Genomic DNA, 23,677 nt, shown 5'->3' on the forward strand with positions numbered 1-23,677 from the left:
TTCGAAACCTGGGATCACTGTTTACAGGATGGATATGCTCCAGGTTCATACATGACAGCTGATGAGCTGCATTCAAAAGTTGGTCTCCATTTCGTGTACATACGTCTTTAAACCAGGACATTATGGAGTAAAAGTTTGGCTTTTCTCTGCTTAAATTCTCATTAAATTTTCTAATAAAACCGCTTTTCACCATTCCTTTATTCTTACTTCTGAAAAGTATTCATAATTACTTAAAAACATAAAAAATTAAAAGGGTCCATTGGTCCAGAAGGTAAATGAGAACGATTAGTTTTCCTAGAATACCGCAGGTCAAAATAAAACACTGATTCTCAGACTGGGTGTGCAAAAGAATTAACTAGAGAGTTTATAAAAATGCAGGATTGCTAGGACCCCGTCCCAGAGATTCTGATTGAATGTCAGGGGAAAGGACCAGACATTGGCAATTCTAACACAATTAGTAACTGGGTTAAGCTTAGCAAATGCCTATTTTTAGAAAAAAAAAAATACAAACCATCTTCCCTAAATGGCTGAGGAATTCATTTCTCTTCAGACAATGTTAGGTACTTTGTGCCATGACATTTTCATGCTGGGATTTTCAAACAAGTCAACATAAAGTTCTAAAGCCAAGATCCTAATAAGCTAATACCACTGTTTTAATTTTGCCTTTGAAGAAAGTTATATTTAACATTCTACCAAAATATACTTGGTGAAATCCTAGATCCACTGTTTAAAAGCAACTGTTACTCTTTAAAATCAATTAAGTTCCTTGGCCTTCAATCTCAATGAATTCTATGCCTACCCAATAGGGAAAAGCACTTAGCATAAATGCAGTAAGAAGGAAGCAAGCGCCGAGCACGGCTATTCCTCTAAGTAAACAAAAGTTATCCGAAGTTGCAGTGCTTCTGTACAATTATTGACACTATTCAAAATCACGAAAAGAAAAAAAATAAAGCACAGGCTAAATATAGGCCATTAACGCCCAGAATTTTTGCCATGTATTTTCTACTCCCCTAGAACATTTATTTTGTATATGGAGACTGTGCATCCAATGAGTCAGGAATAGCCAGGAATGAGGGAACTATTTAGGAGTTTTCCAAGCCAGACTCTTCTCTGCATGATGAAGGATTTAACGATGACATGATTCTTCTAACGGACAGTTAATTATTTATAATAAACTTGTTCAATTTCTAAACTTACCTAATTTTGTGTAAAACCTCATAGTCAGTCACAGGCAACCCAAAAAGTTGTTCACCAGATGAATATGTAACGAATTTCCTCCACAGATCATCAAAATTGGCCTATAAAAGGTTTTTAAATTATAGTAAGATGTAATAAATTCAGAGCCCATTAAAGTAGAATTCATTATAATCGGAATAAAAGCTACATTGAAGTTTATTTATCTATGAAACAAGGATTTGTGAAGCAAATTTATGCTGATACAAAGCTATCAGAGGAAAAGTTAAGCGTTTAGGAAATTAACTTTCAAGCATTCTGAAAGTAATCATTTTATGTAAAATTATTTCCTTAATAAATTAAGTGGTCCCCAGACTTACACTTTCAAGTTCCCATAAATACACCTGAAAGTAATGAAACTGCATTTTAAAAATTCTATAATTCAGACTTTTCTATTATTTTAGCCTGGTCATCTCTCCTACACGGTTCAAATGAGTGAAGCATTGGTATAATCCATTCAACCTTGCTTTCTCTACAAGCAAGTCTATAAAATAAAGAATTCCATTTTAACACCATTTGAAATAACTCAATTTAAATCAGCAAAGTTAATGTTCAGGTCTTTTGAAGTGGAATTTGAATCTCCTATACTTAGAATGCTAAGTATTAGCAGTGTTAAAAGCACAAAAGCAAACAGAAATTATTCACTTGTGACAAGATATGTGTGATCTACATAAATGGTATAACATTATCAATAAGGATCCTAAATTCCCAGTCCTGGAAACTGTCTGTCATCAGACCTCACAGTGCTCAGATAATGATACAGATCTGACAGATACAGTAGCACATATTACAGGAGCCAAATCAGGAAGGTGTGAAGATGCAGGAGGAACTCCAACGAATTCTTCGTGCCTAGAGAGGAAGAGCCATTTTGCACTTTTTATATTCCTTGGTGGTTAGTATGGTGGTTACTCAATAAATGTACTGAATGAAAAGTCCATGGGACTATGTGGACATTAGGAAAGGAGAAACGAAAACTTCAAAGTTAGCATACACTTAAAGGACGACATTTAAAATCTTGGGGTTTTCTTTGTGGGTTTTTTAAAATTAATTTATTTATTTTTGGCTGCATTGTGTCTTCGTTGCTGCGTGCGGGCTTTCCCTAGTTGCAGTGAGCGGGGGCTACTCTTCGTTGCGGTGCGCAGGCTTCTCATTGCGGTGGTTTCTCTTGTTGCGGAACATAGGTTCTAGTCGCATGGACTTCAGTAGTTGTGGCACGCGGGCTCAGTAGTCGTGGCGCACGGGCTTAGTTGCTCCGTGGCATGTGGGATCTTCCCGGACCAGGACTTGAACCCATGTCCCCCGCACTGGCAGGCAGATTCCTAACCACTGTGCCACCAGGGAAGTCCCTAAAATCTTGTTAATGTGATGAAGACTCCTGATTAATGCCAATCCCTCACCCCTTTTTCCACTCAGGTCCAAAATAATGTAAAAAACACCAGCCAAACAGGAAACAAAATGGCAGCTTTGTCAGCAGCCAAGTACCCAGTAACTCCCCAAATCAGAGTAAAGTTGTATCAGAAAACACCACTGGGACCTGAGATGAGGCTCCTGCTTCTTCCCCAGATCTAGATCTTGGGTACCTGCTTTGGAGGGGGGAGGGAGAACACCTGCTTTTGAGAAGCGTTAGGTCTGCAAATCTGACCCCCAGCCATATATCCAGCCAGTTGCTCAGCAAACAGGCTGCTCAGCTGACAAGCCCAGGCACAGGCAGAAAGAAGGTACAAGGAGGCAAAAGACGGGCCCTACATTGCCTTTTCAATGAAGTGAACACACCCCTAGTAAAAGGGTGGCTCATTCAAGTCCCAGTTGTTGACTGATACATTGATAACTCCCAAGGGAAAGACAAGGAAGGGAGGCGTCTATCTTCATAATATACCCAGGCTCCAACCACTTTTCATCAACTCCAACGTCACCACTCTGGTCCAAGTTACTATCACCCCTCCCCTGGAATATTGCAATAGCCTCTTAATCAGTCTCCCCGCTTTTAGCCTTGACTCCTAATAATCTATTCTCAACGCAGTAGACAGGCTGGCCCATGAAATCATAAGATCATGTCACTCATCTCACTCAGAGTCAAAGCCAGTGCCCCTCAGGGGCTGGCAAGGCTGCTAACAGTCTGTCCTCTCCTTAGCTCTCTGGACTTATTGCTACAACCATCTCCTTGCTCATTCTGTTCCAGCCGTACTAATCTCCTGTTGCTTCTCTTACGTGCTCTTACTCAGGGCTTTTGTACTGCTCTTCCCCTGCCTGGAAAGCTGCCCCTCCAGATAAACTGCCTGGCTCATTCTCTCACTTCCCCAGGTCTCTACTCAAATGTCACCTCTCAAGGAGGCCTTCCCTGGAGACCCTATTTTAAATTTCACCTCCACTTTACATACACACGGCCTAGCACTTGATGCCCCTTCCCTGCCTTTTTCTTCCCTTGGCACTTATCACCATCCAACATTACTACCTACTGCTTTTCTTGCTGAGAGGTTCCTGTTGGCTCAGCAGGCAGCCACCACATCAGCCTTAGTCCTGGCTCCTCCAGAGAGGAAGGCCTCTCCCTGGGACCCTGGCTCCAAATCTGAGGACTTCAGGTAGTAAAGGATCAGAGTTTCCTCCAGGGTACAGCATAAAGAGCTGGCAAGGGTGATGGGAGGAGCTGGTTTTAGTCCAAGAGTGATGGCCACAGTTCTGGAGAACCCCAACAGTAACATGGGACTAGCCTTTTTATCTGAGGAGAACATATTTAGGTGAAAGGCTTGTGCCTGCTGCATCCCACGAAAACCCTTGCCGGCACAAGGGTTATCTTACAGAAATCTACTGGGCCAGACCTACCCTCCTGCAATCAGGCAGCAGAGACATTGGGCTCAGGACAGATGATCTTGTCTACTTTGCATAAGCTTATTCCACTAGGGACCAGCTGCAATTCCTGCTTGCTCCAATGATCCTGAAGAAACACTTTTCTTATCAGGGTATGGCTTTCCCATTTTAAAACACTCAAATCAAGGGAGATACTTGAAAATTAGATGGCATATGAAAAATTCCAGTTGGTTATGATGGAAGAAAAAGCCTGAACTACCCCTACCAATCTCAGGAGAACCTGCAGTTTAAGAGGTTCCATCCAAACTGATTGAACCTTTCTGGCAAAAGTGTGCATGGAACCAACCTGAACCATCCATGGAACCTACATATAAAGCAACAAAAACAAGGTTACTGACTACTCCATTTATTTGGTTTGGGGTGAAAAACCCAATCATCAAGAGATACGAAGTAACCTCCAACATAGGTAAAGGAATATTTAGAAATACCTACCCAGTATGTGGCAAAACTAAAGCATAAATTACAGAAAGCCTTCATATGGCTAGATTTGCTGCAAAACTTGGGTATTCCTAGTAAAGAAAACACTGGTTTTTGGACAACAGCTCTATATTTCCTGGTGGGATGACTGTGGAAGCCACCTAAGTATAAATGCAGGGAATGTAAATGTAACCAAAAAAATGTAGTTTTACCTGAAATATCTGTAACCTGTCGCTAGCTTCTTGGGGTGGTATATTTGGAACCATGGGTCCTTCCTGTAATGAATAATATAATCTGCATTTTAATTCCTAATCACATGTATTTATCTATTTATTAGGTTTATCTATTATCTCCTTTTAAACAAAAACCATGATTTTTAATTTATATGATCTAATTTTGTCCTGTACATGAAGTTTTCATTTATTTTTTGCGACAGTTTTATTGAGATATAATTCACATATTATACAATCAACTCATTTAAAATGTACAATTCAACTGTTTTTATTATATTCACAGACTATGATAACACTCAATTTTAGTATATTTGCATCACTGTAACTTCCATTCATTTTTTAAAGGACCTTGACACAGCTAATAAAAAATGTGATTAAATTACATCCTATATGAAGTTCGTAACACAAGAGCTCTGTTTCATTTCATTTATGATTATAAATGAGGATGCTGTGGCTGTGCATTAGAATAACTGAGATAGGGCTCTGAGAACAACCTTCTTTCAAGAATAGTCCAGCCCAATATGGAAACAGAGACACACATAAGGTTGAATACTTGGAAGAAGCAGAAGGCGGTCTCTGGTGGCCATGAGCCAGAAAACAGTTGCAAAAAAGATCCCAAATGGTCTGTACAATCATGAATATTATGGATATGCTAAATAATATGCAAGACTGCCAGTGTAATAGAATAATAGAGCAATAAAATGTTGACTAATCAAACCTAAAAGAGATGTTTAGTACACATTAAAAAGAAGTGTTATATAAAAGTATGAAATTAGAACACTCCCTAACACCATACACAAAAATAAACTCAAAATGGATTAAAGACCTAATGTAAGGCCAGACACTATCAAACTCTTAGAGAAAAACATAGGCAGAACACTCTATGACATCAATCACGGCAAGATCCTTTTTGACCCACCTCCTAGAGAAATGGAAATAAAAACAAAAATAAACAAATGGGACCTAATGAAACTTAAAAGCTTTTGCACAGCAAAGGAAACCATAAACAAGACCAAAAGACAACCCTCAGAATGGGAGAAAATATTTGCTAATGAAGCAACTGACAAAGGATTAATCTCCAAAATTTACAAGCAGCTCATGCAGCTCAATAACAAAAAAACAAACAACCCAATCCAAAAATGGACAGAAGACCTAAACAGACATTTCTCCAAAGAAGATATACAGATTGCCAACAAACACATGAAAGGATGCTCAACATCATTAATCATTAGAGAAATGCAAATCAAAACTACAATGAGATATCATCTCACACCAGTCAGAATGGCTATCATCAAAAAATCTAGAAACAATAAATGCTGAAGAGGATGTGGAGAAAAGGGAACACTCTTGCACTGTTGGCGGGAATGTAGATTGATACAGCCACTATGGAGAACAGTATGGAGGTTCCTTACAAAACTAAAAATAGAATTACCATACGACCCAGCAATCCCACTACTGGGCATATACCCTGAGAAAACCATAATTCAAAAAGAGTCATGTACCAAAATGTTCATTGCAGCTCTATTTACAATAGCCAGGACATGGAAGCAACCTAAGTGTCCATCGACAGATGAATGGATAAAGAAGATGTGGCACATATATACAATGGAATATTACTCAGCCATAAAAAGAAACGAAATTAAGTTATTTGTAGTGAGGTGGATGGACCTACAGTCTGTCATACAGAGTGAAGTAAGTCAGAAAGAGAAAAACAAATACCGTATGCTAACACATATATATGGAATCTAAGGAAAAAAAAAAAAGGTCTTGAAGAACCTAGGGGTAAGACGGGAATAAAGACACAGACCTACTAGCAAATGGACTTGAGGATACGAGGAGGGGAAGGGTAAGCTATGACAAAGTGAGCGAGTGGCATGGACATATATACACTACCAAATGTAAAACAGATAGCTAGTGGGAAGCAGCCGCATAGCACAGGGAGATCAGCTCGGTGGTTTGTGACCACCTAGAGGGGTGGGATAGGGAGGGTGGGAGGGAGGGAGATGCAAGAGGGAAGAGATATGGGAACATATGTATATGTATAACTGATTCACTTTGTTATAAAGCAGAAACTAACACACCATTGTAAAGCAATTATACTCCAATAAAGATGTTTAAAAAAATGTTAAAAAAGTAGCGCCAAGGGCTTAAATTATCTTATGATGTCAGATCAACTGTGACCACTAAAAGAAAGTAGAATATTTTAGGGGACTATATCCAACTTCTGAGTTTAACTTCAAAGAGGTCGACCATTAATCAGTCATTATACCAGATTGAATAGTCTGTGGGACTGACCAAGGATGACATTTATTTTTTATGTTCAGTGACCCTATTGGTTCTCTAAGAGTTAGTGGGAAAAAAATCAGTTGCATAACCCTGGCATTAAGGCATTTATAGTTTCTTACAGCCTTCCAAAAACTGTATTACATTTTAATTATGAGTATTCTGGTCTTGAGAAAGGACAAAAGCAGACTTTGTTCCTTCCACAATTTCCAAAGTTGTTGCTCCTCTTAGCAGTTAAATCTTCTCTCTTTCTACATGAAACATGCTTAAAGGACGAGCTATCCCCCCTTTTTAATAGCTGCAAATATGCAAAGATAGCCTCTTACATACAATGTACAAATCACAGTGTATTTCTCAGGGTTCATTACTTTGACCTCATATAAACATACCACCAAACATCTTAACACACAGCAGGCAACACTTAAATTACCGTCTCATATGCTTCTGCAAAATTCATTACATCCTCACGAAAAACTTCCACGGATTCAAGTAGACTACTTTTAAACTTTACCTGCAGATGAACTAGTTCATCTTGTACAGAAACCTGGAATAAAAAAGAATATTCAATGTGAGAGTGAAAGTAATGTATTTAAATGAAAACTACAATTTTGCTCCAGCAAGTTTGTTATCTCACAGATGTACTGTACGAACAAGGATGTCTCTGCAATGTTATTTGTTAAAAAAAAAAAAAAAACACAGAAATAAACAATCCAAATGGACCATCAAGAGACTCAGATCATTCTAGTTCATGACCCAAGAGGCAAAGCTATCTAACTGCAGGTAGGAAAACATTTTCTGGCTGACCCAGTTCAGGCCAAGGAAACAGTTACTACCGTGGGCCCAGTCTGAGTCACATGCTGTCTCTGGGACGAGGCCACAGTCTGAGATTAACAATTTCTAGTAGGTTCACATGGTTCCAATAATTGGAGCAGTTTCCTCTAAGAAAATGATATTACTCTTGGTTTAAAAAAATAGCAAATATGTCTTCCACAATCGTCTTCAAAGCTTCTGCTTAAACCTGCATTCATAATAGTTTGCACTTAACTCATGTTTTCTCTCTGCCAGGCTCTTTACATATGTTAACTCATTTAGTGCTCACAACCATCCTGCGTGGTAAATACTAATATTATACCCATTTTACAAGTGAGAAAACCGAGGCCCGCAGAGACTAACTTCCTCAACGTCCTAGCACCAGTATGAGACAAGGTCAAGATTCAAAACCTAGCAGTGTGGTTCCAGGGCTCTTGCTCTTAACTGCTCTCAACAATAGCATCTTTCTGGGTTGGCACATATACTGCTTTAAGCTTAATGGTGACTGTAGTAAAGACTGGGTCAGTAGGTTTAACACTAACAGAGAAATGGCAGAAAAACCCAAGTGAATCTGTTAAATTGAACAATAATAGAAAACTGGGCTTCACTAAATCTCAACAGAGGGCTCCCCATTTCCTTGCTAAGACTCACTGTCTAGACTAACCAGCAAGCACTTTTCAAATTAAGTGATTAGTCAATATTGAACTTAAATAGAAATAAGCATTGAAAAAGTATTTTATGTACATCATCTCAAGCCTCATAACTGCATTTTTAAAAGCTTCTAAAATATTCCTAAAGGGCCACATGAAGAAACTGAGAAACAAAGGTTATTAACTTGCATAAGACCACCCAACTGGCTGGTGGCAGAGCCAGAATCACAAGTCATGACCCCAAATTCAGCTCTGTGTCCTTGCTACTGTGCCTTGCTTCAATCTCAGTGACAAATCTTTCCATAAACAGGAAATTTTAAGCCAACATTAATTAATTAATATTCAATAAAATTTTTTAGTATAATTAAAGAATCTGGACCCTCCCTTGGGGTTCACTTTTTTTTTTTTTTTTTTGCGGTAGGCGGGCCTCTCACTGTTGTGGCCTCTCCCGTTGCGGAGCACAGGCTCCGGACGCGCAGGCTCAGCGGCCATGGCTCACGGGCCCAGCCGCTCCGCGGCACGTGGGATCTTCCCGGACCGGGGCACGAACCCGTGTCCCCTGCACCGGCAGGCGGACTCTCAACCACTGCGCCACCAGGGAAGCCCCTTGGGGTTCACTTTTAATGGCTAAATATTTACCAACTTCAAAAATGTTTAGAGAGAGATTTATAGCTATAAACGCCAACATTAAAAGAAAAAGACCTCAAATCAGTAACCTAACCATCCACCTTAACAAACTAGACAAAGAAGAACAAACTAAACCCAAAGCAAGCAAAAGGAAGAAAATAATTTAAAAAGAGCACAAATAAATGATATAGAGAATAAAAAACAATAGAGAAAATCAACAAACTAAAAGTTTCTTCCTTGAAAAGAGCAACAGAAGTGACAAAACTTTACCTAGTCTAACCTAGAATAAAGGAGAAAGGACTCAAATTACTAAAATTAGGAGAGAAAGAAGGGACATCACTACTTACTTTACAGAAATAAAAAGGATTATAAAGACACAATCAACAGAGTAAACAGGCACCCTATAGAATGGGAGAAAATATTTGCTAATCATATGTCTGATAAGAAGTTAATATCCAGAATATATAAAGAACTTCCACCACCCAACAACAAACAACCCAACTTAAAACTAGGCAAGAGGGCTTCCCTGGTGGCACAGTGGTTGGGAATCTGCCTGCCGATGCAGGGGACACGGGTTCGTGCCCTGGTCCGGGGGGGATCCCACGTGCCGCGGAGCGGCTGGGCCCGTGAGCCATGGCCGCTGGGCCTGCGCGTCCGGAGTCTGTGCTCCACAGCGGGAGAGGCCACAGTGGTGAGAGGTCCGTGCACCACAAAAAAACAAAAAAACTAGGCAAGACATACAAATGGCCAACAAGCATACGAAAAGATGCTCAACATCACTTTTCATCCGGGAAATGCAAATCAAAACCACAATGAGATACCACCTCACCCATTAGGATGCCTACTATCAAGGACACAGAAAATAACAAGTGTTGGTGAGCATGTGGAGAAATTGGAACCCTTGTGCACTGTTGCTGGGAATGTAAAATGGTGCAGCTGCTATGAAACACAGTACGGCAGTTCTAAAAAACTGAAAATAGAATTACTATATGATCCATCAATTCTATTCCTGGGTGTATCCAAAAGAACTGAAAGCAGGTCTCAAAGAGATACCTGCACACCCATGTCCATAGTAGCATTATTCACAACAGCCAAAAGGTGGGAGAAACACAAGTGCCCATTGATGGATGAATGAATAAACAAAATGTGATATATGCTGCATATGAGGGAATACTATTCAGCATTGTAAAGGAAGGAAATTCTGACATATGCTACAACATGGATGAATCTTGAGGACATTATGCTAACTGAAATAAGTCAGTTACATAAAGAAAAATATTGTAGGATTTCACTTATATGAGGAAACTGAAGTAGTCAAATTCATAAAGACAAAGTAGAATGGTAGTTTCCAGGAACTGAGGAAAGGGTGAAATGGGGAATTGTTGTTTAATGGGTAGATTCAGTTTTGCAATATGAAGAAGTTCTGGAGATTGGATGCACAACAATGGGAACACACTTAACACTACTGAACTCCACACTTAAAAATGATTAAGATGGTAAATTTTAGGTTATGTGTATTTTACCACAATTTTTTTAACCTTAGTACAGAGCTACTATAATCAAGACTGGCATAGGAGTAGACATATGGATCAACAGAATAGAATTGAGCGTCCAGATATAAACCCTTACATTTATGGTTAATTGATTTTCTCCAGGGTGCCAAGACAATTCATTGGTGAAAGGATAGTCTTTACAACAAACGGCACTGAGACATCAGGATATCCACATGCTTTTACATGATGTTGGACCCCTAACTCACACCATATACAAAAATTAACTCAAAATGTATCAAAGACCTAAATGCAAGGGTAAAATTATAAAACTCTCATAAGAAAACACAGTAGTGACTCTTCATGACCCTGGATTAGGCAATGGTTTCCTACATACAATACCAAAACACAAACAACGAAAGAAAAAATAGGCAAATTGGACTTTATCAAAATTTAAAATTTTTGTACTTCAAAGGACACCATCAAGAAAGTGAAAAAAACCAACAAATGAGAGAAAATGTTTGCAAATCCTTTGATTAAGGGACTTACATCCAGAATATATAAAGAACTCTTACAACTCAAAGACACAACCCAATTTAAAAAACAAGGAAAGGATTTAAATTCACCTTTCTTCAAAGAAGATATACAAATGGCCAGTAAGTACATGTAAAGATGCTAGGAATTATTGGACATTAGGAAAATGAAGTACTGGTACGTGAGACAATATGGATAAACCTTGACAACATTACTGTAAGTGAAAGAAGCCAGTCACAAGAGACTACATATTATATGATTCTATCTGTATTAAGTGTCCAGAAAAGGCAAATCCATAGAGACAAAAAAGTAGTGGTTGCCAGGGGCTGGGGTAAGGAGGAAAATGAGGAGTGATTACTAATGGGTATGGGGTTGCTTTGGGGGTGAAGAAAATATTCTAAAATTAGATAATGATGGTTGTCATGCAACTCTGTGCATATATTAACGATCACAGAATTGTATACTTTGAAATGGTAAATGTTACAGTACGTGGATTATACCTCAATAAAGCTTTTAAGATAATATATATTGAGCTTTTTAAAGGTTTTCAATGTATTTTTTTCTGGAGATAGTGACTTAATAAAAAAGTAAGAATTGGGACTTCCCTGGTGGTCCAGTGGTAAAGAACCGCCTTCCAATGCAGGGGACGCGGGTTCGATCCCTGGTCAGGGAACTAAGATCCCACATGCTGCGGGGCAACCAAGTCCACACACCACAACTACTCAGCTCGCCCGCCTCAGCAAGAGAGCCTGCATGCCGCAAACTACAGAGCTCACGTGCTCTGGAGCCCACATGCCACAACTAGAGAAGAGAAAACCCGCACGCACGCCACAACTAGAGAGAAGCCCATGTGCCACAGTAAAGAGCCAGTGTACCGTAACTAAGACCCAACACAGCAATAAAAAAAAAAAAGTAAGAATTAAATTTGTACTTACAGCTTTACTCTGCAATTTGTTGAAAGAATATCTCAAGGTATCAACTGCTTCTGATTCTTCTTTGGTTACTTCAACTTCAAATCTGTTTAAAATAGCATAGGCTTCCTGTGGGGTGGGGGTAGAGTTCAGAAACATCACAAGGAATATAACTGCCAAATGACTTAGATGCCTTCTAAAGACACATTCCTATGTCTTCAAAGACTAGAAGAATGGGTCCCAAAATTAAATGTGTATAAAAAGGTCCTTTAGATTATCACTTACATCAGATATTGACTCTAGATCCCAGGCCCTGAAATCTGAATTTAATAAGCACCAAGGTGATTCTGGTGGAGAGTAGGCAAATCGCTTTGAGATACTATCCGAGGAAAAACTCCCTGGAATAATTTTCTGCCTCTCTCCTCCTTGATCTTGTGACAACACCGTGCAAAATGTTTTCTCATACGCTATTAAGATATGGGTTGGCTATATAAGGAATGGAATGAAATGACGATGTGGGAGATATTCTGAAGAACAGAAACTAACGAACAAACAAAACAAAAACAAATTCATAGATACAGAGAACAGATTGGTGGGTAACTAGAGAGGAAGGAGATTGGAGGACGGTGAAATGGGTGAAGGGGATCAACTGTATGGTGATAGACGGTGACAAGACTTACAGTGGTGATCACTTTATAGTGCATACAAATATTGAATTACAATGTTGTACACCTGAAATCTGTATAATGTTATATACCAACTTTGCCTAAATTTTTTAAAGTGATGAGCTGGCAACTGGCTTTACCAAAAGAACTTACGCTGAAAAACTAAGCTTCGGCAGTCAGGAAAAAATGATATGATAATTTGTTAAATCTTGAGAAGCGAGTGGTCAGCATTCAAAATACCCAAATACTAAGATTTAAAGAAGTAGTAAAGGTATGAATTTCATACCTAGCTCCCAAAGTGTATAAACTCTAAATGGGTTCAAGAAAGCAATGCTCAGTCGTGAACACTGGGTACCAAAAGGAGGCAGGGGGAGTGCCAATTCCCCAGGTTTGCAGGCAATAAGGGAGTGCACTGTCCACAGAGAATTTAAAAAACAGTAATAAAATGAACTGAGTCTGATTTTTATTATCACCATGAGCCAGAAATTCTAAACATTAGTCATAAGTACTTGTGAGAGGCAGAGTAACAGCCTCCCCAATGTTATCCACACCCTAATCTCCAGAATCTGTGAATGTGTCACCTTATGTGGCAAAAGGGACTTTGCAGATGTGATTAGTAAAAATATTTGAGATGGGGAGATTATCCTGTATTAGCCATGTGGGCCCAATGTAATCACAGAGGTCCATTTAAGGGAAAGAGGGAGGCAGGAGATTCAGAGTTAGAGATGTGATGACAGCAGCAGGGGTAGGAGTGATGGCACTGCTGGAAGGGAGCCAGGAGCCACCAAGGAATGCAAGCAGCCTCTAGAAGCTGGACAAAGCAAGGAAAGGATTCTTCCCTAGAGCCCCTGCTGACAAGTTGATTTTAGCCCCATAAGACCCATTTTCATACTTCTGACCTCTACAACTATAAAACAATTTGTTTTAAGCCATTAAGTTGACGGTAATTTGTTATAGGAGCAATAGGAACTAAAACAGTACTCTTCCCTAAAAACATCTCTTGTTGATATAAATTCCAACAATTTACTATTGAGCCTCAGTGGACCACTCCCACCATCTGTCCATGGTATGCCGCTGGTCATAGGTGAGACACATAACTGGTTTCTAAGAAAAGCCAAAGATATTTGGGGAACTTGCCTAACATGTCAGGACTGAAGTGAGAGAATACAACCATTCTTTTCTGTAAAATGTAAGCGCCAGCTTAAAAAAATGAACCCTGTCTAGACCAGCACAGCATTATGAATATATTAACATTCCTTCGTATACTGTTCACTGTTGATAATTGTCAGTCCCTCCAAGGACATCAACATCAGAGAGGAAAAATAGGCAGACTGTGCAATAAAATAGATGAAGAAATCTACTTTTTAGTGCTTCTCTATTTTTTAAAAAAAATACCATTTCAAGAAAGAAAAATGCAATCATTTCTTACTTCAATTGGTCCCAAAGTCATGTCCATTTGAATTTCATTATCACGGATACAAGACAAGGCTTCCATTGCAAACCTGACATCATCTAAATCACGAATAGGTCTAGATAACTTTTTCAAGTATTCATTGATAAATGCTATCATGTCTGACATTTTCTTTTTGTATTCTTCATTCAAATATCGACAGAGTAGCAACTTCCATGCCTTAGCCTCAACTGATAAGGCCAGTTTCATTGGCTCTGGTGAAGACAAGAAAAGGTCAAAATAAAATACAACTGACATTCTGAAACAATTCATTTTATGTGTAATCTAAGCATCTATAACTGCACTGTCCATTTGATGACCACTAGCCACACTGAGCACTTGAAATGTAGTTAGTCTGTAGTTCATCTGAATTAAATGTTCTGTAAGGATTCTGAAGACTTAATTCCTATCCTGGTGGAGTATATTAAGCCATTCATGAGAAGGACACAAGTCTATGGAGAAGAATTTTGGAAATTAGTTCTAGCACTATCCAATGTGAGCCTTGCTCTGTTTCTGGCCATCCCATTAGAAGCCTTCATTCATTTCCCCAATTTCCTCTAGGTAACCCCTATATGAGACCAGCAGCCTACGCTGTTGAGAACACTGTGCCTGTCTAATACAGCTCTCCCTCACTACAGTTAGCAGTAGAGTCAGCTTGGGCTTTTGATTTCAGACATTAAGTGGTTGTCTCATAATCCTCTGATACTCTAACCCCAATTGGACTAACTTCTCAGGCGACCTCAAACTGTTTGACTCTTATCCCATGTACACAATCCCCTCCTCGCAGTAACCTGTAGTTCCCCCTGTAGTTTTAGTTGTTTGAGTGCCAATTTAGTATCAAGTACATTAAGTCACTTTGGTGTAATATTATATATACATAATATATGATAATATATAATATATATAGCATATATATGAACAATATGGGTGGTCCAGAAATACTTAATATATATAATATTGTACCAAGGTAGCTTAATAACTGCTTTCTAAATGAAGTAACATTTCATGTGAAAATACAGACACTTTACATAATATTTATAAAATACCTGTATGCAATTCAAGTGCTCCTACAACTATAACAGGCTTCAACTCATCAATCTCCTGCTCAAAAGTAGCATAGTGTAGAATTTCGGATCTGATTTCAGTCAGAGAGGGGTTGTTAGCCAAAAACTCCTGTAGCAAGGAAAGAATCAACGTTTTCTTCGGCTTTTTGACAATGTAAATCTTACGCCTCTAATAGTTGAATTAGAAAACTGCATCTGCTTATATATTTTTCCTCTTGTATGTGCTATCAGGCCAGTGGCTCAGTAGAGAAAGGGATGAACAGTTAGCACTGAAAGAGGAAGTTATGTGAGGGAATTTTACATTTCTGAATGGTTATTCAGAGTTCTAAAGTTTCCTTGAGTCTCCAACCAAATATACAGCTGAGCCTACGTAAGCTGGACACACCCTTGAATACCCGACCTCTGGGCATGTCTGGAACATAATTAGTACTCAACTGTTTAACCAAATTAAACAAAATCTGACTGAACCTCATTATTATCAACTGCCCCAGTGTCAATGTGAGAATTATGCAAGACATGATGTGTTAGGTGTGTGGCATTTACAGGTTCTCGGCCTCTGCTCTTGAGTTCTCATCATTATCACTGATGTTTTCTTGGTCCTCCCACAGGAGTTAGAGATAAACAATACAGAGTGAAGTAAGTCAGAAAGAGAAAAACAAATACCATATGCTAACACATATATATGGAATCTAAAAGAAAAAAGAAATGGTTCTGATGAACCTAGGGGCAGGACAGGAATAAAGACAGAGACATAGAGAACAGACTTGAGGACACGGGGAGGGGGAAGGGTAAGCTGGGACGAAGTGAGCGAGTGGCATGGACATATATACACTACCAAATGTAAAATAGATAGCTAGTGGGAAGCAGCTGCATAGCACAGGGAGTTCAGTTTGGTGCTTTGTGACCACCTAGAGGGGTGAGATTAGGGAAGGTGGGAGGGAGATGCAATAGGGAGGGGATATGGGGATATATGTATACATATAGCTGATTCACTTTGTTATACAGCAGAAACTAACACAACATTGTAGTGCAATTATACTCCAATAAAGGTGTTTAAAAAAAAACCAAACTGCATCACAAGTAGCAGAAACATACCTTCACTTTCACGTCTCGGTCCTCTGTCCAGAGCGTCTTGAACTTTTCAAAGTCCTGCAGGGCCTCATGAGCCACCTTTCTGAGAGAATTCACACAGGAAGAAAGGAGGAGGACCAGCTTGGAAACATCTTTGTGCTCTGCCACACCTAGATAAAAATTCTTCAGCTTCCGTGTGGGGATAATTTCTTCAAAAGATTCTGAAAACAGACATTTTTATCCTATAGATAACTCCTATATTCAACTTTAAATACTATCAATTGTAATATTTATAGACTTTTTAAACTTTATTTTCTTAAAGACCCCCCCATCCCGTTCCAAGTAATTAACAGCTATTCTCTCGCTAGCTTCACTTATTCTTATTAAACTACTGTGTCAGATTTTGAGGTCTAGGTTTCTTTAAAGTGGGGAAACTGTTATTCAGAGGAGAGAACTGAAAGACGCCGATTAACCACTCCCCCCAAAACAAAACGTCCTCCAAGGAAAGATCAGAAGAGTTGAAATTGCTACCCTACAGAACAGGCTTGTGGGTAAAGGAGAGCCACTACGTTTACTACCCAAATGACCTTAAGCCAATTATTTAATCTTCATGGAAATACTTGTGAGGATTAAATGAGACAACATATGCTTGTCTTCAACTCAGCATCTGGTATATAAAGATCACACAACCACCATGATAAACATCTCTTGCTGAAACCTAGTCATGTCACAGCCTTGACTGAAACTCTCAAGTTTTCTCCATCAAGCAGAGACCATACGGATACTTTTGTTTGGCCCAAACAGTTCCTTACTTTTTTAAAGCAGTTGTTAACAATTAAAAAATCATGAGGGCTTCCCTGGTGGCGCAGTGGTTGAGAGTCCGCCTGCCAATGCAGGGGCCACGGGTTCGTGCCCCGGTCCGGGAAGATCCCACATGCCGCAGAGCGGCTGGGCCCGTGAGCCATGGCCGCTGAGCCTGCTTATCCGGAGCCTGTGCTCCGCAACGGGAGAGGCCACAACAGTGAGAGGCCCGCGTACCGCAAAAAAAAAAAAAAAAAAAAAAAAAAATCATGAGATTTCATGAAAATTTCCAGATTGCAGGTATTCCTGCATGGCAACAGTTTAACCTGGTATTCCTGCATGGCAACAGTTAGCTGAAGTATCTATAAATGATACTTGGGGTGGTGTGGAAGAAAAGCGGAGATGTTGATCAAAGGGTACAAACTTTCACTAATATGATGACTAAATTCTGGAAACATAATGTGTAGTATGGTGATTATAGTTAATAATAATGTATACTTGAAATGTGCTAAGAGAGTAGATCTCAAGTGTTCTCACCACACACACAAAAAATGGTTAACTATGGGAGGTGATGAATATGTTATTTACTTTGTGGTAACCACTTCACAAAGGTATACATATATCAGAACATCATGTATATGTATAATTTTTGTCAAAAATAAATAAATAAAAATGTTAATGTGGCAGAACAGCAAAAAAGAAAAAAAGAATTTGGCTTTCTATACAAGAAAGTATCCAAAAATGTCTATGGAATTTTGGGTCAGTGTCATATCACACTAATAATTATTTAAGGGAATAGCTTATATATATTTCAATGTACAAAGAACACATGACCCAGATTTTCTAAGCACTATGTTCTAGCAAACTAAGTTTATCAGATCAAATACAATGCTGAAAATAGAATTAGTTCTAAGGTTTATTTTCATTTTTAACTTTGAATCTGAGACTACGGTAGTAGAACAGTGATAAATATACTTGTTCACCCATGATCAAAATCTGAAATGTCTGCATGCTATGTTTAAGATGGAAGATGGAGAACACTAGTTTTTTTTTTAACGTAAAATTTAACCAATACACATATAAATATGAGTGTAAAAATATCTATAGGCTGTCATACCCAGGAAGAATCAGAAAGACCATTTACTAACTGTTATAGTTCTAAGACTCTTATTCATCTAAGATTTGTTTTAACATTCTTACTGTCTTCCTTCTTCAACTGCTTTCCTGTGCTCGGATGGGTCCCGTCAGTAGCGGTATGGGAGGGGCTGCTAATGACAGTCTTCATGGGACGGGTCTGCTGTTGCCCCCAGTGAGCCACTCCTCTGCTGACCTCCAGGGTTAATTGGATCATACGGTTAATGGCTTGTTGAATGTCATCCAAACTGGGAACCATTACCTGTGGAAAGAAGAAATAAGTTCCTGGTGCTGCCAACACATACAAATCCATCCCTCTGATTCTCACCACACCTGTTCCCCACTGAGCAGGGAGAGCCTCCGCTGGCCCAGTGGAAGGCTGCTTCGAGGAGAGGGATGGTAGAGGAAGGGAGGCTGCAGACTTTACCGATCTTCAAGCTTTCCTATTCTACCAATTCCTGCAGGCAGAAAGGTCAAACATAGTACTTGTCATCCTTTCCCTGGGAGGGTGGCTGGCTGCAGCCCAACACTGTGGGCAGGTGTTGGATGTCCATGAAGCAGAGTAACTGAAGAAACTATACTGCCAAGATTTTGACCTCAGTTCTTTGAAATGCACCAAATAAGCAAAGAAGCTGTCCTCCAGGAGGCCAGACTGTGTAGATGTGGTGTCAGGTGAGCCATAGATTGTTCCTGCCTGGCCTTAACCCTTGGCTTGTCACAGAATGCACCTCAGTCATCCTGTATGGCTTGGTGTTCCAGATGTCAATAAGCAGCCGGAGGGGTGGTAGAGGAAAGTGCCCTAAGAAGGCACAAGGGACCCATGAATTCAGGGCACAGGCTCTCTCTTTCTTTCTTTGTTTCTATTCTGCCATGGGTTGTCTTACAGTTGGGTGTTCAGTATAGGGATTTGGACTTCTGAGATGGCCTTATTTAGATAATTTAATGTCTGAAGTAAGAAAAACCAAGATGGTTTGTAGGGTACTTGCTAACTGATGGCCCAACAGATACTTAACTCTTACACCAACCTTTAATACACCATGAGCTCTGCAGAAGTAAGTTTTACAACAGATATAAATGATACACTTTGATTTTTGTTAAATACGGAGGTGAAGTCAAAAAGCACAGAGGACCAAGAGATTAAATAAAAGTTCAGTTCTAATGCTATACTTCTTAAATACATTACCAAAATATCACTGTATTAACTTGAATATTTAATAATACTTACCACATTAGGAATCACAAGATGTACTTCAGATTTTAGAAGGGAAATAACATCTTCTGACCGCTTTCGTCCATAAGGGCTGTAATAAGATGGACATTTAGCTTATAAACCTTAACCTAAAATTTCATAAATAGCTTGGTTATGCTACAAGTTTCAATCCTAAAAAAATAAAGACAATTTTCAAAATACTGAATTAATGAAGAGAACGTTATTTACAATGGAACCACAAATTTCATGAACTAGTTCATAAATTAAGAACACTGAATGATTTAATATTCTTTGACGTGAAAAACTTGTCTCCTACCCATTTTCTAGTATTTTAACGTTGCTTTCTCTCAGCAAAGTACCACCTAATAATGTTTACTAAAAGCACTCCTTTTCCCAGCCCCAGAACAGATGCTGAAAATCACCAACAAAAAGCGTATGCCTTCATATACTTTATTTTTGTGTGTGTACAAGATTAAACAGGAGGTTTCTAGTCAAAACCTTCCCAAAACTGCCTTTGTAAACAATATCAGTTATGCTCAGACAGAAGTACAGACACACACACAGACACATGAGTGCAATTAATGAATGAAACATACCAGCACTGCAAATTACTTTGGTGATCTCCCTCTGCCTGATCTCTGTCCCCATCCCAGACAAAATTATAATAAACGTAAACTTTCCACAGCAAGAAACGTTATCATTACTGAAAACTACACCTCCATTCATAACTACAAGCAGACTGGGGGAGAAAAAAATCACAAGAAACAAAGCCCCCACATTCACAGTGGAGACCCAACTTTAGTATTCAGGGTCAATGGTTCCCAGATAAGGAACTCTTTGAACTAAAAGCAAGCAAGCAAAGAAACAACAGAAAAAACCTCTAATTCATAGTCTCACTGTGAAATCAAGATGCAGCAATAAAACAAGTGTAGACTGTGTTTGAAAGGGTACAACCTGAGAACAAGAGTCTCATAAAGTATAATCAAACAGCTGAACTAACAGAAGCGGTGAACAGCCGATCCTTTGGTGACTTATTTGACAAACTAGAGGATTAGCTTAAGGAATTCTCCAAGCTTTCAGATGCAAAATACAAGAGAAGGAAATTACTTAAGGAAAAGGTAAGTGAAATAATAAAGAAAAGATAAGTAATGTTTATCGAACGCTTAGTGTATGACAGGCGCTTTTCCAAGCACTTTCCATGAATCAACACATTTCATGCTCATGTTAACTCTTGATGTGGATCCCATGATTATTATTTCCATTTTGTAGATGAGGAAACCAAGACACAGAGAGTTTAAGTAACTTAACAGTGGGTCACTCAGCTCAGAGACGCTCTACGACCTAGATCCAACGTGGGAACCCTACATAAAATAAATTTAAGCATAGCCCTTCTCAAATCTTAAGAATAGACTTGTTTTTTCACCTTGAAATGATTCTCTGTGTGCCTGATGGGATTAATGGGTGAAAAATGACTTACAGCTAAACACATAATTTGTTAATTTCCAGAATAAAGGGGGAAATCCTGTAAACAGCAAGAAACAGTTTGTTACTTAGAAAAGAAAATCAGATTAGCAGCAACACCCGCCTCTGAAAATGGAAACAAAAGAAGCCAGTGATTGTGCTTTGTGAGTGGCATTTAGCTACAAAATAACGGTTCTGTCTTGACCTCGTGAATGATAACACCTTTTATCTGGATGTTCTCTGTCTGCATCCCACCTGAGGAAAAAATCAAATTGGGTTTGCATTTCAGTTGAGGCAAGATATATTAATAATATCCTTCATTACTAAAAGAGATCTCTACTGTTTATGTGGATGGAGTGTGCAGGGCTTGCCCAGATGAAGGTTGGCAAGCCAAGTGCCACAAATAAAAATGAAAAAGGAAGCATTAAAAAAAAAAAAGAAGAAGCCAGTGAAATAGTATCTGTGGAGTGTGAGAGAAAGTGGTTGTGATCCAAGTTGACCTACTAGCCTTCATGGGTGAGGGTAAGAGAAAGACATTTTAGACAAGGGAGGATTCTGCAATATTATACTCATGTATACCTCTTCAAAACTCACATCAGTACTGTTGTAAATTAACATGGCATAGTGAGTTCAGACTTCAAAAATGCCTCTTTGTGCCAAACACATCACAATCACGGATAGACTCTGAAGGACTTGAGAATGCTCGAACACAAGATTAGGATCTCCACAAATCAGGAACGCATCAGAAACACACAACAGCCTGGCCAGGGCTCTGGTCAGGAAATAGGCAGTGAGAGTGGGAGGTTGGCCCCTGTGGACTCTGAGGGACTGAAGTAGTCCGTGTTAGAGGGGACTCATCCAGGCTTGCTACCCGAAGCCAGACATTGAAGTGATGTTCCCCTACTTGTAAAGAGAGACAAAACAACAGCAAGATAAAGTTTGTCAACCTACTGCCTGCAGCTGCAGCTTTTCCAAAAGCTGTGGCCCTGGGGTGAAAGAAGCAAGTCCACAGCATGCCCAAGAAGCCACTAAGCCGGCTCACTTCTGTGCTCCCTGCTTAAACCTGCCATTTCCCAGCATCTCTTCAGGGGATATGTAACTGTGAACAAATAGGACCCAGTTCTGCACTTAAGGTACCAAGAGTCACGTGGAGGCAAAAGTGAAACTCCTAGAAAGGGAGGGAAGGAGAGAGAAACACACAAAAACAAAAAAAACTTCTCACTCAAGGAGAGTCCACAAACTAAAATCCCAATATGCATGCATAAGTCTAACAGCAAGAAAGAGGACTAAAGATATCAATAATTGAAACAAAAACTCACTCCAGACAAAGTTCAATGTATAGAAGTATGACAAACTCTAAAATAAATATATTGAGAATGTTCAAAGAGATAAATGAAAGCAATCTTCCAAAAAATAATAAATTGCTAAACTAAAAAGGCAGGAATGATACAGTATCTGGAGGATAAGGAAAAAAGTACTAACTGAAATATTTAAGATGCAGTAGATGAGATCGCCTTTAGGCTAGATACAGAGATACTTGCCCATAACATAACCCAGAAAGGCAAAAAGACAAAAATATATGACAGACTAGTTAGGAGACAGGAAAGAGAGACTGAGATGCTGCAACATCTGAGATGGTCACGTGTCCATGGTGCCCAGGACAGTTCTGGTTTAAGTCCATCCTAACACTTCATCTGCACAGTGCTTCTTCACTCAAAAGAGTGTCCTAGATGGAACAATTATGTGACCAACTTACTCAACATTCAACTACAGGAGTTCCATAACAAGAGGATGTCTCAGAAGCAATAACTGAAAAAGGAAATTGCTGATGATTTTCCAGGATTAAGGAACCCTATAAGCCCTCAAACAGAAAGTGTTCTCTGAGAACAAAGCATGATTAAATAAAGACAAATCCACACCAGGAAAGGAAGCTACAGAACATCAAGGATAAAATACAATTTTTAGTTAGACTCACTGCAGACTTCTCATCAACAAGAATACAGGTCAGGAAAAAACTGAAGAAATACTTTGAAAGTGCTGAGAGACAAAAAAAAGTTTTTTATCCAGCCAAATCGTTTCAGGCTTAAAATGAAGAATAACGGAGTTTACACCTCACACTCCCTGAGAAACCAGGGGTATAAAATAAATACACAAGAACCTGGAGACTTTAATAAAATATACCAGTAAACAAATTATTTTTGAGTGCTCAAAAAAAAGGTAAAAAGTAAAACAGCAAACAACAATGATGGGGAGACCTTCAAGATGGTGGAGGAGTAAGTTGTGGAGATTACCTTCCTCCCCACAAATACATCTACATGTGGAACAACTCCTACAGAACACCTACAGAATGCTGGTAGAAGACCTCAGACTTCCCAAAAGGCAAGAAACTCCCTACGTATCTGGGTAGGGCAAAAAAAAAAAGGAAAAACAGAGACAAAAGAATAGGGACAGGACGTGCACCACTGGGAGGGAGCTGTGAAGGGGGAAAAGTTTCCACACACTAGGAAGCTCCTTCACTGGCAGAGGCGGGGGGTGGCAGGGGGGAAGCTTCAGAGCCACGGAGGACAGTGCAGCAACAGGGGTGCAGAGGGCAAAGCAGAGAGATTCCCACACAGAGGATTGGTGCCAACCAGCACTCACCAGTCCAAGAGGCTTGTCTGCTCACCCGCCGGGGCAAGTCGGGGCTGGGAGCTGAGGCTCGGGCTTCGGAGGTCAGATCCCAGGGAGAGGACTGGGGTTGGCTGTGTGAACACAGCCTGAAGGAGCTA

The 23,677-nt window shown here is 39.4% G+C and overlaps 1 protein-coding gene across 15 annotated transcripts in view; it reads right to left on the reverse strand.

The window, feature by feature from the left end:
- DNAH8 (dynein axonemal heavy chain 8) overlaps positions 1-23,677 on the reverse strand; it is a 327,201-nt gene that overhangs the window by 219,782 nt on the left and 83,742 nt on the right. For all 15 annotated transcript variants that reach the window (XR_013830241.1, XM_079934721.1, XM_079934718.1 and 12 more), the window contains 9 exons: positions 19,464-19,539; positions 18,305-18,500; positions 16,328-16,524; positions 15,215-15,341; positions 14,148-14,383; positions 12,078-12,182; positions 7,462-7,575; positions 4,728-4,790; positions 1,198-1,298 (listed from right to left, as the gene is read on the reverse strand). Coding sequence is in view for 14 of the 15 variants with exons in the window: in XM_079934721.1 (XP_079790847.1) it covers positions 1,198-1,298; positions 4,728-4,790; positions 7,462-7,575; positions 12,078-12,182; positions 14,148-14,383; positions 15,215-15,341; positions 16,328-16,524; positions 18,305-18,500; positions 19,464-19,539 (1,215 nt within the window). In the remaining variant the exon portion in view is untranslated. The remainder of the gene's footprint in view (positions 1-1,197; positions 1,299-4,727; positions 4,791-7,461; positions 7,576-12,077; positions 12,183-14,147; positions 14,384-15,214; positions 15,342-16,327; positions 16,525-18,304; positions 18,501-19,463; positions 19,540-23,677) is intronic.

Source organism: Stenella coeruleoalba (genome assembly GCF_951394435.1).
Source record: "Stenella coeruleoalba genome assembly, chromosome: 10".
NCBI classification, from domain to species: Eukaryota; Metazoa; Chordata; class Mammalia; order Artiodactyla; family Delphinidae; genus Stenella; species Stenella coeruleoalba.